At 41.0% G+C, this 21,777-nt stretch overlaps 1 protein-coding gene across 3 annotated transcripts in view; it reads left to right on the forward strand.

The window, feature by feature from the left end:
* The window catches only part of LOC106085158 (uncharacterized), a 332,772-nt gene that overhangs the window by 173,245 nt on the left and 137,750 nt on the right, over positions 1 to 21,777 (forward strand). For all 3 annotated transcript variants that reach the window (XM_059369039.1, XM_059369040.1, XM_059369038.1), the window contains exon 4: positions 17 to 1,744. In XM_059369039.1, coding sequence (XP_059225022.1) covers positions 17 to 1,744 — 1,728 coding nt within the window. The remainder of the gene's footprint in view (positions 1 to 16; positions 1,745 to 21,777) is intronic.

Consider the following 21,777-nt stretch of genomic DNA (forward strand, 5'->3'; position numbering starts at 1 on the left):
TCATTCTCTTTAACAGGGTGAATGTTCAGCTGGTACACTGCCTGTTGCAAGGGTTGATGAGGGTCCTGGTCCGCCAAAGTGTCTCAAATCGTGTAAAGACGACGACGACGAGGACGAAGAAGAAGAGGAAACGCCATTTACAAATAAGTTAAATAAGGATAAAATGATTAATAATAACAACAACAACAATACTAATAATAATAATAACAACAACAACAACAACAAACATAAAAACAAAAAGGATAATAAACTAAATAATAAATTAGTAGGCTATACAACAACAACAAACACCTTTAATATTAAGCTAAGAAATAGTCAGCCAACTATTAGTCATAGTTCCAATAAAGACAGAGACGGTACGGACGACGACAACAACAACAACGCCGGCAAACATTCCATTAGCAAGGATTCCCCTAAGCACCTCGGCAGCAGTCATAGGGCCAAACAGCAACAGCAGCAAGAACAACAACAACAGCAGAAAAGCCAAAAGCTGTTGAATCCTTTTAATTACTATCAAATCCATAAAAACTACAACCACAACAACAATAACAAAATGACAAAGACGCGACGAAGTCATGCCGCCGACTCCAATGAGTTTACGCCACCAAGTGGCAAGCAGGCAACGATAGCTGCATTTGGCCAAGACAACACCAAAGGTGCGAACAACACCAACAGCAACAATTCCACCAATATCCTGGATGCCACAAGTCATGCCCACCATGGGCACTCGCTTGCGGCGGATAGTGATGACATATTGGAGTTCATGAATAAAATGCAACAGGACGCCAATGCGAATGGCCCATCTGCCGGCATTTCATCCAATGACAATGTCGACGCCGATGATGTGGACACTATCGATGGCAATGGCGATGTCGAAGAGGACGATGAAGAGATTGATGATGACGATGTGGATGTGGATGTCGAAGAGGAAGTGGACGATGACATCGACATGAATGTTCACAATGATGCAGCTGTGGCCGATAATGCCGCCTTTATGATGCAGCTGCAACAATTCCAACAGCAACAGCAGCACCAACAGAATCAGGCCAACAATAATATTGTCAAAATGAAACTGACAGCGACTGCACACGGTGGTGCCGCTACCAGTCGCAGTGGCAGTCAACACTTTGAATTGAAATATAATCACTTGCAATCGAATCTCAATGGCAACACCAATGGCCATACCACCAAGCCCGGCAGCAGCATCAACAAAAATATCCTCCCCAATAGGCCTTACCAGCAGAGCTTTCAGTTGCAAGTGCAAGAGGTGGCGGAGAAAGTCAACGCAAATTTAGACCACAACCAGCAAAAGCGAGTGACAAGCCTCACCGAAAACCAAAGCCACATTAGCCGAGCCCAGCTTCCGCAATTGTTCGATGAGCAAATGGAGCTGGGGCCAAAGTCCCATCAACAGCAACAACAACAGTGCCTTGAATATTTGGGCGATAGTGCCGAAACACAGCCCATGCACTTATGCACACAACTCACCTCACCGAGCCATCTGTTGGCTCAGCTACGCCATTTGCGTCTAAGAAATTGCTGCGAACGCAACGTCTACAGTTCCCTGCACACGCTGGCCTTAAACGCCACTCTCAGTGGTGGCGAGCAGTGCATTCGCATCCTAGAGGATTTGATCGAATTGGATGCATTGGCATCGCGCATAACATGTGGCCTAACGGAAATACTTTTTCGTTTCGATTGCCGCCAGGCCTACTCAATAATACATCAGTGTGAGGATTGTAAGGTGAGTGCAATAAGAATATTTTTTTTATTTACATGTAGAACAAATTGTATGCAACTATTTTAAAGAGTAGGTAAATCGTCATCCTCTTTTGTTTGTTCTGCAAGGACTCAGCAAAAATATTTTTCCCAATTTTTTTTTCAAGATTTTTTTTTTATTTTAAATACCTAAAGTTTCCAAAGAGGTACTCCAATTTCTTTGAAAATTCCTACTGGCCAGCCATAAAGGAAACTTGCTAAGCTAGAAAAACTGAATTCTATCGTTTACCTGTGAGAAGGCAGAACTAATTTTCGCAATAGGAGAGTAGAATGAGAATGAGATTTTAGATTATGGAGTTTTGTTGGGTAACATCAGGTAACGGTGCCAACTGGTTGTGGGACTGGAATTTTTTAAATTTTCGGATTCTTGAACAGGGGCATGGATGTGAGTGAAGTCGTGAAAGACTAACTGCCTGTTTCACTAACTTTTTGTCATTGAAAATGAGTGAGTGCCGTTCGTCCTTGTATCAAAACCTGTAATTCAGCTTAGCTGTGCTCATGATGACGAACACCTGGCAAGGTACTACGATGATCGATCTGCTTATTCTTGATATAAGTCCACCAGACAGTTATTATCAACAGAGCGGAGTAGTTGGTGAGAATATCGGCGTTTTCCGAACTGATGGGGCAGTTCTGGGCAAGTTTAAGTGCTTCCTTAGTGGGTCCGATTAACGTCTCTGAGAGAAAGGCTTCAGTGAAGAACTAAATAAGTGCTCCGGTGGTTGAGATCTGGTTGCAAGTGAGAAGAGAAGGTGAACTCACGTAAACTGCTGTAAGACGTGTCTCAAGTTAGTAGAAAGGAAGAGGATATAACAAATCCACTTTGAAGCCCGTTATGAACACCGATGTTGCAAAATGGTATATAATCGAAAAAAAAGTTAAAAGACGTTAAGGATACCCACCACCTCTGGTATATATGTAAACCACCTTTCGTCATAATCCGATGAGAAATGCATAATTTATGACCCCTTAGCAGCTTTATCGAAATATGGTCCGATTTGGACCACATTTGCTAGGATATTGAGTGGTCTGATAAGTACAAGTCATTGTTCAATTTTGTAGAACAAAATATTGGTATTTTTGGCAGCTTTATCCAAATATAGACCCAGCTGATCGATTGTATATGATATGCGACACGGATGTCGAAAAGCCTAACATTAGTCACTGTGTCAAATTTCAGCGAAATCGGGTTATAAATGTGCCTTTTATTGGGCGAAGAATTTAAATCGAGAAATCGGTCTATATGACACCTATATTCAAATCTGAACCGATCTGGGCCGAATTGCAGAAAGATGTCGATGAACTTAACACTACTCACTGTCCCCAATTTCGGCAAAATCGGACAGTAAATGCGTCTTTTATGGGCCCAAGACCTTAAATCGAGAGATCGGTCTATATGGCAGCTATAACCAAATCTGGACCGATCCGAGCCAAATTGAAGAATAATGTTGAGGGACCTAACACAACTCACTGTCCCAAATTTCGGCAAAATCGGACATTAAATACGCCTATAAATGGCCCAAGACCTTAACCCATGAGATCGGTCTATATGGCAGCTATATCTAAATCTGTACCGATCTGGGCCAAATTAAAGAGAGTTGTCGAAGAGCCTAACGCAACTCACTGTCCCCAATTTTGGCGAAATAGGACAATAAATGCGCTTTTTATGGCCCCAAGACCTTAAATTGAGAGATCGGTCTATATGGCAGCTATAACCAAATCTGGACCGATCCGAGCCAAATTGAAGAAGAATGTTTAAGGGCCCAATACAACTCACTGTGCCAAATTTCGGCAAAATCGGATAATAAATACGCCTTTTAATGGCTCAAGACCTTAAATCGAGAGATCGGTCTATATGGCAGCTATATCCAAATCTGGACCGATCAAGGTGAAATTGAAGAACAATATTGAAGGGCTTTACACAACTCACTGTTCCAAATTTCGGCAAAATCGGACAATAAATTCGCCTTTAAATGGCCCAAGACCTTAACTCGAGAGATCGGTCTATATGGCAGCTATATCTAAATCTGTACCGATCTGGGCCAAATTAAAGAGATTTGTCGAATAGCCTAACGCAAGTCACTGTCCCAAATTTCGGCGAAATCGGACAATAAATACGCCTTTTATGGGCCCAAAACATTAAATCGAGAGATCGGTCTATATGGCAGCTATAACCAAATCTGGACCGATCCGGGCCAAATTAAAGAAGAATGTTTAAGGGCCTAATAAAACTCACTGTGCCAAATTTCGGAAAAATCAGACAATAAATGCGCTTTTTATGGGCCCAAGACCTTAACTCAAGAGATCGGTCTATATGGCAGCTATATGCAAATCTGGACCGATCTGAGCCAAATTGAAGAAGACTGTCGACTGGCCTAACACATTTCACTGCCCCAAATTTCAGCAAAATCGGATTACAAATGTGGCTCTTATGGGCCTAAGACCTTAAATCGGCGGATCGGTCTATATGGGGGCTATACCAAGATATAGTCCGATATAGCCTATCTTCGAACTTAACCTGCTTATGGACAAAACAAGAATCTATGCAAAATTTCAGCTCAATATCTGTATGTTTAAGACTGTAACGTGATTTCAACAGACAGATGGTAGACGGACGGACATGGCTAGATCGTCTTAGATGAAATCTGCCGTTTGAGAACGGGTAGAGATTAGTGCTGGCAAACTATCGATATTCGCAACATTCGATGTTTTAGATAACAAATATCGATACTATTAATTTCGTATCACCTATAGTTCAAACGAAAATAAGAAGTAGAAATCAGGAGATCGGTTTATATATAGAAGGAATATCAATGCATAGACCGATTTAGGTCAAGTTAGGTTGAAAAGTGCGGATGTTAATACGCCCCATGCCACTAGGGACATATACCTTAACCAGCAACCGATTTGTTGTGTGCTGTAAATACTAAAAAAAGCAAGCTCGAAAACGAAAATCTAAGTTAGGAGTTCCGCGTTTCTTACAAAATCCTTAATTGTTTTCCATTCCACTCCCCTAAGTTGGTTCATGTCTGGTATTGTGTGCCCACCTAATTGTATCTGACAGATACCGGGCACCTGGTATTGTGTGCCCGGTATCTGTCAGACGCGGTAGTCAATTTGAAACCAATTTAAAAAAGTCAGTTGGAAATCATTAGAGATCATTATTCAAAATGTTAGCCCAATCGGATGAAAATTGCGCCCTCTATAGGTTCAAGGAGTAAAATTGGAAGATTTAAAAAAGAAACAACATGAGGTTATGGGTCGATTCGAACGATACTTGAAATACCCAACACAGGAGACATTTGAAATATGTATAATTGTATATATATACGCTCGGATAGCTAATTTGTTGCGAATTTTGCAAATAGTCGAACTTTGACAATAGTATCGATTGGAAAAATATCAATCGATATTCAGCCAGAAACAAAAATGTCGATAGTATCGATAGTGTCATCGATATTTTGCCAGCTCATCTAGAGATATATCTTTGATATTTCAAAAGATGAGAGATGAGGTGATAAGGTGATGAGATGTCCAAAAGGTTAAGGTCCTAGGTGTCCAGGCGCCTCTTGCCATGCCCCTAAGTTTGGTCATCTCGGCATTTCGAAAATTTGTTCAGGATGCTAAATATGGAGGGTCGATTTTAATACCCACCACCATATGATGGGGGTATACTAATCTAGTTTAGCCGTTTGTAGCACGAACGCGTAATGCTAGCCGCTTGAAATTTTGCTCAGATACTTCCTTTCGATGTAGGTCGTTGGGGATTGCAAATGGGCCATATCGATTCAGATTTGGATACATTGGGTTGCCCAAAAAGTAATTACGGATTTTTTAAAAGAAAGTAAATGCATTTTTAATAAAACTTAGAATGAACTTTAATCAAATATACTTTTTTACACTTTTTTTTTAAAGCAAGCTAAAAGTAACAGCTGATAACTGACAGAAGAAAGAATGCAATTACAGAGTCACAAGCTCTGAAAAAATTTGTCAACGCCGACTATATGAAAAATCCGCAATTACTTTTTGGGCAACTCAATAGCTCCCATATAAACCGGCAAAGGCGGACGTAAACATTTTCGAGTCGAGAGGCGTGGATAAGGACTTAGGAAATTAGGAAATTGCTTGAAGTCTACAAAATCTATTCTATTTGGGATTTTAAACTTAATTTTTTTTTTTGATATCTAAGCTACTATAGGCTTTCTTTATTGCTACTTACGAAGGTCTTTGCCGCTAAGAGTGTCCAAATTTGATTATCCAGTTTCAGTTTGGAAGTATAAATGTATTCCTCTAGCCAAACGTGGAAATGATTTCCAAGCGACTCGATCTTCTGCGCTCCCTCTTCAATCTCTGACACCCAGTTTCGATATGTCTTTCTCCACATGCTCACTCCATCGGAGTTTTGTTTGTTGTTGTTATAGCAGCGTGTTGTGTTCTTTCTTACGTCTGCTTGGTTCTGTTGGATATCCAGGATATCAGGAACTCTGCGTGTTCAGAGGGAACTAGGTCTGACTCGAGTGGGTCTGGCTGAGCAGTTAAACAGGTGGCGTGTGTCGTGTAGTCTTAGTTCACAATCGGGATACACATGCTGCAGGTTGGCATAAATCCTTGCTCTGAAGCAGTTGAAGCGGCTACATCTGCCTGATCGTAATTGAGCCAGAACTCTGGAGATGGTCGTTCTCCAAGGACCACATTCACCCGGTAGCTATTCACCGCATCTGCTACCGTGTCTGCATGAATATCGTCCAGAACCTCTTCATATGTTGCTTGATCTATAGGTTCTCCCTTGTAGCGCTGAACCTCAAGCTCTAGATCACGTAGATTCACTTTAAGTCTTCTGAGAGGTGAATATTTATCCACAAGATAATGATTTGGATGGTCTTTGCGATAACAGCTCAGAAGGTATTGCTTAGACAGCATGTATTAGTTATGTCTTCTGAGGGGTTGGATCTTTGTCTCCTAATCGAGGTGGTCCACGTGAGAACATCTGAATTTTTTTTCCACTGAGTATCACAGAGCTGACGAGACTATATTGTCGCTGCATAACTTATCACAGCCCGGCCAATTGCTTTGTACGTGGTCAACAAGGTTTCTTTGTCATCACCCCAAGTGCTGCCGGTAAGTGATTTTGGGACCTTGCTTCTACTTTTGAATTCATTGAAAATTGCTGTGGCATGTGAGGAGAATTTGTAAGAGCTGTCATAATTGACACCAAGGATTTTGGAACACTTGATGGTCGGAATTGTCACTCCATCGACCATCACTTTCAGCCCCATACCCACACCTCATGCGTGTATGTAGTAAACAATATGACTGAAGATTTAGTGGCAGATGTCTTCAGATCTCTTGCAGCGAAGTAAGAGGCAAGTTCGTTGAGATAGACGTTTAACCTATTGCAGATGTCATCAAGGGGTGGGAGTCTGATGCCATGATCGCACGATCGTCCGCCCTATGCTGTCTGGAGGGGGTGGCATGGAGGATAGCTGGAGGTTAAATAGTGCCTGAGATATTTCCCCGCCTTGGGGGACTCCCTGTTTCTCTCTGCGCTTCTTCGACTTCTTATCCATAAATTCCACAAATGACTGGCGACCACACAGATAATTTGCGACCCTGTGCTCCTGGCCTGGCTGAAGAGACATATTGGCGATGTCCTCGAATAGTCAGGCATGGCTGTCGTATGCCTTCGATAGGTCCAGTGCCACGAGGACCGTCCTTTCACATGGCCTGGGTTGATTGATGTCACGGCAAATGTGTGCGGTGATGTCAATCAAATCAGTTGTTGTGCTCTGCAGTCTTCGAAATTCATGCTAATGCTCGGCGAATAGAAACTCTCCAACAAAGCTCGGTAGGAATAGTCTCTCAAGCGTCTTGGCCACTGTGGAGAGAAGGGAGATCGGTCTGTTCGACTCCCTCAAACTCGGATTCTTTCCAGGCTTCAGTGGCTGGATCACTCTGTCCATCTTTAAGACATGGGGTACTATGGTTGCCCAAAAAGTGATTGCGGATTTTTCATATAGTCGGCGTTGACAAATTTTTTCACAGCCTGCGACTCTGTAATTGCATTCTTTCTTCTGTCAGTTATCAGCTGTTACTTTTAGCTTGCTTTAGAAAAAAAGTGTAAAAAAAGTATATTTGATCAAAGTTCATTCTAAGTATTATTGAAAATGCATTTACTTTCTTTTTTTTAAAAAATCCGCAATTACTTTTTGGGCAACCTATATGATAGTTCCGAGACAGGTTGATGATAGTTGTAAGGTACACGACTCCAGGTAGATCCAGATTCTTCAGCTACCGTGAATTCTGATGGCTGATGCACAATAAATTGACGGTTGAACAACCTCTTCAGATTAGGCACAGTTTTGTTGCCAAAAGTTAAAGAGGTCCTATTAGTACATTAGACCATAACTTCCCTTAACGGGTACCTTAGGTTAGGTTTTAGCGGCAGACTGCCATCAGACTCACTTAGACGTTTTCGTCCTTTGTGATACCACAGGAACAGAAGAAAGAAGATGTTCTCTAGTTCCAACCGTTGAACCATCCAGATCGCTTTAAAAAGCCCAATAACTTGCGAATCTTTACATCCACTAAATCAGACAGGTTCGCAAAGAAATGAGAACCTAAAGTGGAACTCCTTCTAACTGCTAGTGCGGGACACACACACAGCAGGAGTTCTGTAGTCTCTTGTTCCTCGATGTCCCTACAGCTGCTGCAAAAGTCGTTGCTGGCTACTTTCAGTCTGTCACCATGTTTTCCGATTAGACAATGACCTGTCACGACAGACACAATGACTGAGACGTCTGTTCTAGCCAATGACAGCAAAGCAGTAGCCCTCTTCAAGTCTAGATGAGGCCTCATAGTTTTGGAATGCTCACAGCCCCCTCTTTGTGACCATCCATCATTCGTTGTCCTTCGGGTCTGGTCCTGAAAATTTAGCTTACATGTCGCTAGAGGCATTCCCATAGATTCTAGTATCCCTGGAATGTATAGGGTAGTTCCTAGTCTCCTGGATGTCTAAAGTGGAACTCCTTCTGACTGCCAGTGCGCGACACCCACAAAAAGGTGTTATTTAGTCACTTCTACGACGTCCTCATAGCTTCTGCCAAAGTCGTTGCTGGCAACCTTCAATCTGTCAGCAAGTTTTCCAATAAGACAGTGACCTGTCATGACGGACACAACGACTTAGACGTCTGTTCTAGCCAGTGACAGCAAAGCGGTAGACCTCTTGAAGACTAGATTAGGCCTCATAGTTTTGGAATGCTCACAGCCCCCTCTTTGTGACCATCCATCATTCGTTGTCCTTCGGGCCTGGTCCTGAAAATTTAGCTTACATGTCGCTAGAGGCATTCCGATGGATTCCAGTATCCCTCGAGTGTGTAAGGTAGTTCCTAGTCTCGCAAGCTCGTCCACTTTCCTGAATATCTCAGTTTCCTGAATATCTAAAGTGGAACTCCTTCTAACTGCTAGTGCGCCACACTTACAAAAAGGTGTTCTTTGGTCACTTCTTCTACGACGTCCTCACAGCTTCTGCAAAAGTCGTTGCTGGCAACCTTCAGTCTGTCAGCATGTTTTCCAATTAGACAATGATCTGTCACGACAGACACAATGACTGAGACGTCTGTTCTAGCCAGTGACAGCAAAGCGGTAGGCCTCTTCAAGTCTAGATTAGGCCTCATAGTTTTGGAATGCTCACAGCCCCCTCTTTGTGACCATCTATCATTCGTTGTCCTTCGGGCCTGGTCCTGAAAACTTAGCTTACATGTCGCTAGAGGCATTCCCATAGATTCTAGTATCCCTGGAATGTGTAGGGTAGTTTCTAGTCTCGCAAGCTCGTCCAGTATACAGTTCCCTGGATTTTTCTGTGGCCCGGCCACAGAATTCACCAGAACAGGTGAACTTTGAACTGATCAGCCATCTCGTGGAAAGATCTGCTACAGTCGAGGGCGGTTTTTGTGTTCAGAAATACATTCTCATTTATGCCAATCACCGTAATGACATTAAATCTATTCCACCATATCCTTAATTGCAAGGATCTCCGCTTGCTACACACTGCAGTGGTTGGGTAATCTTTTCGATATGACCAGTTCAAGATCTTTAGAGTACACCCCAAAAGCCCACCTGGTCGTTTAGTTTGGAACCATCCGTATAGAAGTCTATGTAACTTCTGTTAGCAGGGATATCGTAGTTCCAATCGGTTCTATGAGGAATAGTGGTACAGTAATTTTTATCAAAAAGCGGCTCAGGTAGGGTGCAATCCACACTGCCTGGAACATCGGATATTGTATCAAGGATAACACAGTGTCCGTAAACGCCACATGACTAAAGAGAAAGATCCCTTAACCTCACGGCAGTGGTCGCTGCAATTTGGGTAGCGGGTACCTAGTTAGTTGCATTGCTCCAAGTGTTCCAGTTACTACTTCCGCTGGGGTCCCTGCATCGAATCCCGTCATGCTCGTCTGCGAGCACCACTGCCTGCACTGAGAAATTGGGCCGCTTTTGGGGTATTTGATGCTTCTCCACAGCTGACACATTGGAGGCGGGGTGTCAGTTCGAGTTGGAAGTCAAAATATTGGGTTGCCCAAACAGTAATTGCGGATTTTTTAAAAGAAAGTAAATGCATTCTTAATAAAACTTGGAATGAACTTTAATCAAATATTCCTTTTTTGCACTTTTTTTCTAAAGCAAGCTAAAAGTAACAGCTGATAACTGACAGAAAAAAGAATGCAATTACAGAGTCACACGCTGTGAAAAAATTCGTCAACGCCGACTATATGAAAAATCCGCAATTACTTTTTGGGCAACCTAAATATGACTCTTGAATCTTTGATTGTGTTTAGGCTTTAAGATTGTTTTGGACTTCACCAAGTTAAAGCTAATCAAAGTCGTCCGCCAATAAAATAGGACAGAACTCATTTCATACCAGCTTTGCACAAAAAAACATTACTTATGCTTATTTACATTATAGCCAAGATATTCATCTTCATAATCCTTCAAAACGTATTCCTTTTTTCCACATAAAAATCACAACTTCATTTCCCTTTTGCTGGTTTCTGCATTTGATGACTGGCTAACGCATTAGATTTAACAACTTTTTAACTTACATGTGCGCTTATTAAAAATGACTTTGCCTTTGCTTTCAACGCTCCCAATAAGGTTCATTTGAAGTCGTATACTTTCGATAATAATAATCATGGCCACGTCACTTTGAAGGCAGACCAAATGGCAACGGCAACAGCAAGAGCAACAAAACAAGCAAAAAATGTGTTCCTGTAAAATTTACGAGCAGTAGTTTTGTTTGTTACAGATAGCTCTCGTGAGAGCAGTTAAATGACACGGCATGATGCCTTAAACATAGCTATTATAAAACCATTTTCTGACATTTTATGGGGCTCTGACGACGGTTGTTCGCGCCAGGAAGTGCCGGAAGCAGGCTGGGCCACAAAGCCAAAGGACACTGCAAACTGTGTGATAATATCCGTTTATGCCGCAACTTAATAATTAATTTTGTAATTTGGAACTTGTTTTGCCGACTAAGACTTTGTTTTGCAACCCCACAAACGTTTAGAGCGACGCCAACAAAGAAACCAAAAACCAAAAAAAAAAAAAAATCAAGAAAAAAGAGTGAAACAAGTAGAAACGTGGCCCAAGAAGACAGACTCTACACCAAATAAAACCTTTCTGATTTTCTTGTTTTTTTATGTTCCCGGCCTTGGTAGTGATGTTGGTAATTTTCTTTTTTTCCCCATGTTTTCGTTTTATTTCGTTTTGTGGTGATTCGGTTTAAATTCATTTCGTAAATAGCTTTTTTCATAATTTATAAATCCTGCCTGTAACGTGAAATACAAAGGGAAAGTGAAATAGCAGCAACAACAAAAAACACCAGCTCTCACACATACATACATACGTAGGTACAGAAGAAGGCATATCCAGGCCGTTTTGTTCACAAAGAGCGAACATTTTGTAACACTACAAGAAATGTAGGAGTATTTGTTACACAGGATGTTAGCATTATAGCATCACATACAAACACACACACTCACACATTTGCAGACATATAAAAAAGGTTTGAGAGAATGTGGAGCCATACACACTGAACAAAAAAACTCGCTTTTAAATTATCGGGCCAAACTTTTGTATGTCCACAACTTCTGTAAGCAGTTAGGGCTATGTTTTCCGTTATAACACCAAAAACTAAATTTATTTTCTTTTTACTTCCTTTCACTATAAGCCACGTCTTTTCAATATACGAAACTTCCCATAAGATTTTAGTCGTCTTTCTGATCCACCGTCAGTGCCTTGGGATCAACCAAGTTTACTGATTGTAGGCCTCTGGCCTTTAAAGTCAAATCGTCCGACCTTTCATTCCCCCTTATTCCGCTATGGACCGGCGACCAAACGATGTGGATCGTAGCTTACTAACAGGAGGCGTTATCTCGTCCTTATTCTCCTAGAGAGTACATGACCTTACCGTCCTGTTTGTTTTAGCCATGATGGCCAGTTTCACATTCGAAATCATAGCATTAATACCATACCACCTCATGCTTTCCCTAATAGCCCGGATTTGCGTCTGAACGACGCAATTATGGTCACCAATGTCGGAAACAGACCTCATTCCCTCGATGATGCCTCAATAAAAAACTCAAAACCAAATCAGTACTCTAGCTTTGATCCATACGAGTAGCACCAACTTCCACATGACAATATATTGGGTTGCCCAAAAAGTAATTGCGGATTTTTTAATAGAAAGTAAATGCATTTTTAATAAAACTTAGAATGAACTTTAATCAAATATACTTTTTTTCTAAAGCAAGCTAAAAGTAACAGCTGATAACTGACAGAAGAAAAAATGCAATTACAGAGTCACAAGCTGTGAAAAAATTTTTCAACACCGACTATATGAAAAATCCGCAATTACTTTTTGGGCAACACAATATGAGTTTCGTCAATCCTAAGCGTGCCGCTGGCAGCAGTGCCTCGCACTTGACCTCAAATATCATCTCAAGTATCCGGTCGGATATCTCTTCCATTCTATCTAGATTTAGTATGGATTAGGATCCGCACCATGCCACCATACCCATGAACCATGCAAATTTGCCCCTGACCATTCTATAAGGAACAGGGGCAAACTTCTTCAATGAGTGCTGTCCGATTCAAGTTTAAGCTCAATGTCAAGAGGCCTCTGTCTTATAGCCGAGTCCGAATGGCGTGCCATAGAGCTACACCTCTTTGGGGAGAAGTACAAAGTACCTTACAAATCCCGCCATCATTTTGAGGGGATAACCACCGCTGACATTTTTTTTCTGATGTTCTCGCCTGGATTTGACCCCAGACGTTCAGGCGAACATTCTAACCTCTGCGCTATGGTAGCCTCCTCCTCACATACACCAAGCCAGTAATTGTTGTAAAAATGTACTAGGTTCGGGCGAATCGAATCTTAGGAACCCGCCAGCATGGATTCTGCTAAAAATGTACTCAAATAAACCTACTAGAAGGGCAAAGTGCACTTTACGTACCAAATTTCTGTCAAATTCAGAAATAATTGAAGCTCCTGGGGGGCTCCGAAGAAGACTAACTGGCAGATGGATTTATAAAGGGTGATTTTTTGTAGAGCTATAGGAAAGTTTAAAATACACACACATAATTCAGAAAAATGCATGGAATCTTTATTTGAATCAATAGTACAGTCCATATGTGAGTGTTTGAAGATTATTTCATGCTAATGGTGACCGTAACCGCGCTTCAAATGGTCCATCCGCTTAGTCCAATTTTGGCATACTCTTTCTAACATTTCGGCCCGTATTTCACGAATAAATGCTTCAAAGTTGTCTTCCAATGCTTCAATTGAAGCGGGCTTGAGCTTTACCAAAGCCCCACAAAAAATAGCCTAAAGGCGTTAAATCGCACGATCTAGACGGCGAATTGACCGGTCCCAAACGTGAAATAAAATGTCCAATGCTTCAATTGAAGCGGGCTTGAGCTTTAACAGAGCCCACAAAAAATAGTCTAAAGACGTTAAATCGCACGATCTAGGCGGCCAATTGACCGGTCCCAAACGTGAAATAAAATGTTCACCGAACTCGCCTCTCAATAAGTCCATTGATACGTTTGCTGTGTGGCATGTGGTAGTGTTTTGTCGAAACCACATGTCAAAAAAGTTGGATATCATCTCACGGTGGCGCGCACCATTCACAGTTACGTTACGATTCGCATTATCTGTGCAGAAGTACAGTCCAATGATGCCACCAGCCCATAAACCGCACCAAACTGTGACTGCTTTCTGGATAAATTGGTAGCTTTTGCAATGCTTCGGCTGACCTTCACCCCAAAATCGACAATTCTGCTTATTTACGTACCCATTGAACCAAAAATGAGCTTCGTCGCTCAACCCGCCATGAACTTTCTTAAAAGAGCACTAATTTTGATAATAAAATTCAATAATTTGCAATCGTTTTTCGTTTGTACGAAAATTCATGGTTAAATTAGAGGCCAAACAGAAGATGTTTGACAGTAAAACGAAAAACGAAACGTGCGTGAGCTGTTTAAACCAGCGTTGCCAAAAAGATAATAGCTAAAAAATCACCTTTATGAGAGCTATGTCGAGTTACAGACCAATTTGGATCCAACTTGGCACGGTTATTGTAAGTCATAATGACCGAAGCTCAGAGGCAAACATGTCCGCCTAAGCCACTGAAAGCCTGAGCTCGAATTCTTGCGCAAACCACAAATTTTTCAACGGTGCGTTTCCTCTTCTAAAACTGGCGAAATTTGTGAGCTATCATCTCACAAAACTTCTACCGTAAGAGGTTTTGCACTGCGACGTGGTGGTTCGCAACAGCCTATCATTGAGCTTAGACTTCAGTCGGACAGCCCCCATTGGTATGTGAGAATTTCCACAAAAACCAAAAAGTAACTGTGCGAAATTTTTAGCGGATAGGTTAGGTTGAAAAGAGGGTGCGGATATTAATCTGCCCCATGCCACTATAGACATACACCCAAGTCAGTTATCGGCTTGTTGTGCGCTCTAAATAGTGAAAAGTAACCTTGAAAAAAAAAATCGACTCACAAAATCCTTAATGGTTTTCCACACCACGTCCCTAAGTTGATGGATGTCTGATATTGTGTCCCCACCTTAGCACCGGTGTCTGTTAGCAACGAAAACCATGCGTCCAACGTCTCATCAACTTCTGCACATGCCATCCATATGCTATACCTTGCCACACAGATTTTACATAAGTGAGTTCGAAGTTCTATGTGTCCTGTTATGATTCCGAAAGCTATATTGACCTCCTTCTCACTTCTTTTGAGTAATAGTCTCGTCTTTTCACTATCCGGATCTAACCATAGGATTTTCGCCGTCCTACCGTCCGTTTCACTGTTCCACACAAAGACGTCCTCAACTCGGACTGCGTCGACCCGAAATGCTTCGGGTTGACGAAGTTTATTGACTACAGATTTCTGGTTTTCACTGCCAACTCATCTGCTCTTTTATTCCCCCTTACTCAGCCGTGACTCGGCACCCGACAAACGATGCTGATCGCGCAATTCTCAGAGATGGCGTTAGTCTCCTTCTTACACTCCAAGAGTATGCGTGACCGTACCGTCTTGATTATTATTGCCCTGGTGGCCAGTTTACTGTCCGTAAAGATGTTCTATGTCGACGTCCTCGCGTTAACAACACACCACCGCATTTTGTGATCGTCAGGTTCTCCGACTGCTGGACCATGGTTTGATCAGACAGTCGAAAGCAGATTTCAGTCCCTGCGTTCTCAATGTAGAACCCCAAACCCACTCTGTCCTCCTGCTTTGATTTATCCGTGTAACGTGATCTACCAGATGCCAATACTATTGACCCAAACTGTACCTCGCCCTCGACCTCAAGTGTTGTCACCGGTATGCGATCGGAAAACTCTTCCATTACTTGCAGGTTTCCTGCTCCGCCTATACCAAGCCACCGAGGCGTAAGAAAGTGTTGGTCCAATCACGCTCTTGTAAAGCCAATGAATTATCCTCGAATTCAAGCGCCATTTCGAGTCTACGACCCGTCTACATATGACCCAACATCTGTGATTATTCCCAGTATACTGCTGCATGTGACTTCGAAATCGATATCGAATCGAAATCGTTTTATTGAGAAAACATGGTGCGTTAAATTAGCCCACTTCGGTCTTTCTCATGAACAAGCAGATTTGTGTCTTTTTTCTTATTTAACAGAAAAAGCCCAGCCGTATGCCATATGCAAGACCTTTTCGGTACTTCTGCATAGCTGGTTCGGCTTCTTATCCTTAGGAAGTATTAAAACATCGTCTGCATAGTAGACGGGTTCAAATGCCTCCTCAGTCCGCATCCGTAATAGGTCTAAGGACCCTCTCCACCCGGTACTGGTCTAAGGATTGGATCAGTGGGTCGGTCCGCACATTGTTAAAGGCCCCATCGATGTCATTGCATACCGCCAATGTGTACGTCTTAGCGTCGAAAGATTCTTCTATTTTATGCACAACCTCGTGCAAGGCACTCTTCACCAAACTTCCATGGCATACACAGACAAAAACAAGTAAAAACGTGCTAAGTTCGGCCGGGCCGAATCTTATATACCCTCCACCATGGATCGCATTTGTCGAGTTCTTTTCCCGGCATCTCTTCTTAGGCAAAAAAGGATATAAGAAAAGGTTTGCTCTGCTATTAAAACGATATCAAGATATGGTCCGGTTCAGACCACAATTAAATTATATGTTGGAGACCTGTGTAAAATTTCAGCCAATTCGTATAAGAATTGCGCCCATTGGGGGCCCATTGGGGGGCTCAAGAAGTAAAATAGAGAGAACGATTTATATGGGAGCTGTATCCGGCCATAGACCGATTCAGACCATAATAAACACGTTTGTTGATGGTCATGAGATGATCCATCGTACAAAATTTCAGGCATATCGGATAACAATTGCGACCTCTAGGGGTCAAGAAGTCAAGAACCCAGATCGGTTTATATGGCAGCTATATCAGGTTATGGGCCGATTTCAACCATACTTGGCACAGTTGTTGGATATCATAACGAAATACTTCGTGCAAAAATTCATTCAAATCGGATAAGAATTGTGCCCTCTAGAGGCTCAAGAAGTCAAGACCCAAGATCGGTTTATATGGCAGCTATATCAGGTTATGTACCGATTTAAACCATACTTGGCACTGTTGTTGGATATCGTAACAAAACATGTCGTGCGAAATTTCATTCTAATCGGATAAGAATTACGCCCTCTAGAGGCTCAAGAAGTCAAGACCCAAGATCGGATTATATGGCAGCTATATCAGGTTATGGACCGATTTGAACCATACTTGGCACAGTTGTTGGATATAACAACAAAACACGTCGTGCAAAATTTCATTTCCATCGGATAAGAATTGCGAACTCTAGAGGCTCAAGAAGTCAAGACCGGTTTATATGGCAGCTATATCAGGTTATGAACCGATTTGAACCATACTTGGCACAGTTGTTGGATATCATAACAAAACACGTCGTGCAAAATTTCATTCTGATCGGATAAGAATTGGGCACGCTAGAGGCTCAAGAAGTCAAGACCCAAGATCGGTTTATATGGCAGCTATATCAAAACATGGACCGATATGGCCCATTTACAATACCAACCGACCTACACTAATAAGAAGTATTTGTGCAAAATTTCAAGCGGCTAGCTTTACTCCTTCGGAAGTTAGCGTGCTTTCGACAGACAGACGGACGGACAGACGGACGGACATGGCTAGATCGACATAAAATGTCGCGACGATCAAGAATATATATACTTTATGGGGTCTCAGACGAATATTTCGAGTAGTTACAAACAGAATGACGAAATTAATATACCCCGCATACCCATCTTATGGTGGAGGGTATAAAAATATAATCGGTTTCAATCACGTAATTAATTTATCCAATTAACTTTTTAATTAAAACTGCTTCAATCACAATAAATGGTAATATGAATCACCGTTCATGAAAAATTAATTGAAAAAGTTTTCAATTAAAAGGATTGCATATTCATTAAAAAAATTATTAAAATTTCCATTAAAAACATGATTGAAATTTTTGAAAATTTCAATTGACTTTTTAATCGAATCAATTAAAAAATGATAGAAATTTTTTGAAAACTCCAATTAATTTCTATATTTAGTGCACAGATGTTCACCTCTTGGTGAACATGCACTTGAGGTGCGTTGTTTGAGCAAGGGCTCGTGGGCACCCGTATAAAAAATCTTCCCTTTCACTTTGCCCTATAGATTTGGTTTTGTTGTCGTAGCAGTGTGTTGTGCACTGAGGTCGCAATGCATACGGCACTTAGAACCAGCTGCCATGATATTGCTATAGACTTGCCAAAATGTGGGACGTATGGGTCTTTGAAATCAAAATAGCCTTTAATTGAATTAATGAAGCAACGTGTTTGGCAACTTTTTAAGATTCGATTAAAAATTGATTGGATTGAAAATTACAAAATTGTCAATCACGATTGTGATGGAAAAAAATTTGTTTAAATTAAAATATTTATTGAATCAATGAATTCTTTCATTAACAATGGCCAAATTTTCAATCACGATTGTAATTGAAAAACATTTTCATATTCAATTAAGCAATGATTGAATCAAGTAATGTTTTAATTGAATACGATTTTAATTGCAACTAAATTTTTAATTGAAAAATTTTATGCTATTTTTTATCTGCAAGGACGTAAGGCTTACAGTTCTGTAGGCGTTTGGTGTCGTATAACTTGCTTTGCCGGACTTGGGTATAAATACCACAATTGCCTTCTGCCAGGCTTTGGGAATAGTACTGCGAAATAGTGGCCAGATGGGGCCTCAGACAGACGGTCTCTATCTGGAACCCCATCTGCCCTATATATAACCCGATCTAGACTTTTTGAGCCTCTAGAAGGCGTAATTATTATCCAACTCCAATATAAACCGATCTGCCGATGAAGAACTATTCTTCAGCTTCTAGAGGGCGCAATTATTATCCGATTTGATTGAAATTTTGCATAAAGTGTTTTGCTTTGACTTCCAATAACTATGCCAAATATGGTCTAAATCGATTCATAACCTAATATAGTTGCCATATAAACCGTTCTCGGATCGAGACTTCTTGAGCCTCTAGAGGTCGCGATTCTTATTCGATGTATCTGTACGATAGTACAATCCATAATGGTGGGTTTTAAAGCGCACGAAATCCAATTAACAAAATATTCTCTCTGTGTCTTTATGGTTTCTCGGTGTACAATATTTGTCCGTGCATATATTTTGTAACAAATCACAAAACTGCCTTGGTGTTTATGATAAAAAAGACTGCAGGAGGAAACAAATTTAAAATACAAAAAAATTATTCTCAGCCTTAACAACACTCTCACAAAAAGGATATCCCCTTTACACAGAGACTTTCAACTAACGAACAATATTTTGTTTGGTCCTTCTGGCCTTGTATCCCCCTCCTGTGTTTGTTTCTTCTTTTTTTTTTTTGCAAACTCAATTGAAAAAAGCTCTGACGTTTGACATAGGCTGTTATGATTGTTTTTTGTTCGGTTTTGGGATTTTCCGGACATTTGCACTGCAGTACAGTTGTGGTTGTGTGTGGGAAGTTGCTTAAGTCAATTACTACCATTTCATATTTACGGTCGTTGGACAAAAGCCTCAAATAGTCAAATGTCGAACATAAAAAATAAGGAAATCCACAGAAATATGTTTGCAAAGAAAGAGAGACTAAGTGGTGCTGAATTTTCATATCGTATTTATGCTGCAGGCATATCTTTTTTCCTTCGGCTGGTGTTTAAATTTTTCAAGTAATGGATGTAGACAGGGTACTATGACCTCTATAGACAAATAATCGAAATTGTTGGTCAAGGCAAAACTATTTGCAGAAATATTTATGTGCTATTAATTTTGTGGATTAACAACTCAAAGTTGAAGTGGGTATTTAAATTATTTGCACTGTGTTACAAAAAACAAGTAAAAGCGTGCTAAGTTCGGCCGGGCCGAATCTTATATACCCTCCACCATGGATCGCATTTGTTGAGTTATTTTCCCGGCATCTCTTCTTAGGCAAAAAAGGATATAAGAAAAGATTTGCTCTGCTATTAGAGCTATATCAAGATATGGTCCGGTTTGGACCACAATTAAAATATATGTTGGAGACCTGTCCAAAATGTCAGCCAATACGAATAAGAATTGCACCCTCTGGGGTCTCAAGAAGTAAAATAGAGAGATCGATTTATATGGGAGGTGTATCGGGCTATAGACCGATTCAGACCATAGTAAACACTTATGTTGTCGGTCATGAGAGGATCCGTCGTACAAAATTTCAACCAAATCGGATAGGAATTGCGCCCTCTAGAGGCTCAAGAAGTCAAGACCCATGATCTGTTTATATGACAGCTATATCAGGTTATGGACCGATTTGAACCATACTTGGCACAGTAGTAGGATACCATAACAAAATACTTTGTGCAAAAATTCATTCAAATCGGATAAGAATTGCGCCCTCTAGAGGCTCAAGAAGTCAAGACCCATGATCTGTTTATATGACAGCTATATCAGGTTATGGACCGATTTGAACCATACTTGGCACAGTAGTTGGATATCATAACAAAATACTTCGTGCAAAAATTCATTCAAATCGGATAAGAATTGCGCCCTCTAGAGGCTCAAGAAGTCAAGACCCAAGATCGGTTTATATGGCAGCTATATCAGGTTATGAACCAATTTGAACCATACTTGGCACAGTTGTTGGAAATCATAGCGAAACACGTCGTGCAAAATTCCATTCCAATCGCATAAGAATTGCGCCCTCTAGAGGCTCAAGAAGTCAAGACCCAGGTTCGGTTTATATGGCAGCTATATCAGGTTATGGACCAATTTGAGCCATACTTGGCACAGTTGTTGGATATCATAACAAAACACTTCGTGCAAAATTTCATTCCATTCGGATAAGAATTGCGCACTCTAGATGCTTATAAAGTCAAGAACCAAGATTGATTTATATGACAGCTATATCAGGTCATGAACCGATTTGAACCTTATTTGACACAGTTGTTGAATATCGTAACAAAACACGTCGTGCAAAATTTCATTGCAATCGGATAAGAATTGCGCACTCTAGAGGCTCAAGAAATCAAGACTCAAGATCGGTTTATATGACAGCTATATCAGGTCATGGACCGAATTGAACCATACTTGGCACAGTTGTTGGATATCATAACAAAACGCGTCGGGCAAAATTTAATTCCAATCGCATAAAAATTGCGCCCTCTAGAGGCTCAAGAAGTCAAAACCCAAGATCGGTTTATATGGCAGCTATATCAAAACATGGACCGATATGGCCCATTAACAATACCAACCGACCTACAATAATAAGAAGTATTTGTGTAAAATTTCAAGCGGCTAGTTTTACTCCTTCGGAAGTTAGCGTGCTTTCGACAGACAGACGGACGGGCGGACGGACAGACGGACATGGCTAGATCGACATAAAATGTCGCGACAACACCTCATGCCAACTTTTGTAAAGATCGGACATAAATTACGGCTATATAGCCTTAAAAGTCCATATCGGATGAAAGATATATATAGGAGCTATATCTAAATCTGAACCGATTTTGTTCAAAATCAATAGTGTTCGTCTAAAAAACAGACTTGTGGAAAATTTTATGACAATCGGACAATAAATGGCTATGGGGTAAACCACATACATCACAATAAGATGATCAGAACAGCAGAACCTGCCTCCTGGAATCTTATATGCAAACAGCGATAGCGTTAATGATGCTGCTACGACATAAAAAATGTCCAAACGGAAACGTTTGTAGACGAGATGGGATTGAGAGCAGAGACAAGAGATTACATGTTGAGGTTTGAATGAAAACACATTTCCAACATGGTAGGACGGGACTCTTGTAGTCACCGGAATCTTGGAATAATGAGGTTGATCAAAGGCTTATCATTACCGAATGTATTGTAAAGGAACCATTGAGGAGC

This window comes from Stomoxys calcitrans, chromosome 5, assembly GCF_963082655.1.
Source record: "Stomoxys calcitrans chromosome 5, idStoCalc2.1, whole genome shotgun sequence".
Taxonomy (NCBI): domain Eukaryota; kingdom Metazoa; phylum Arthropoda; class Insecta; order Diptera; family Muscidae; genus Stomoxys; species Stomoxys calcitrans.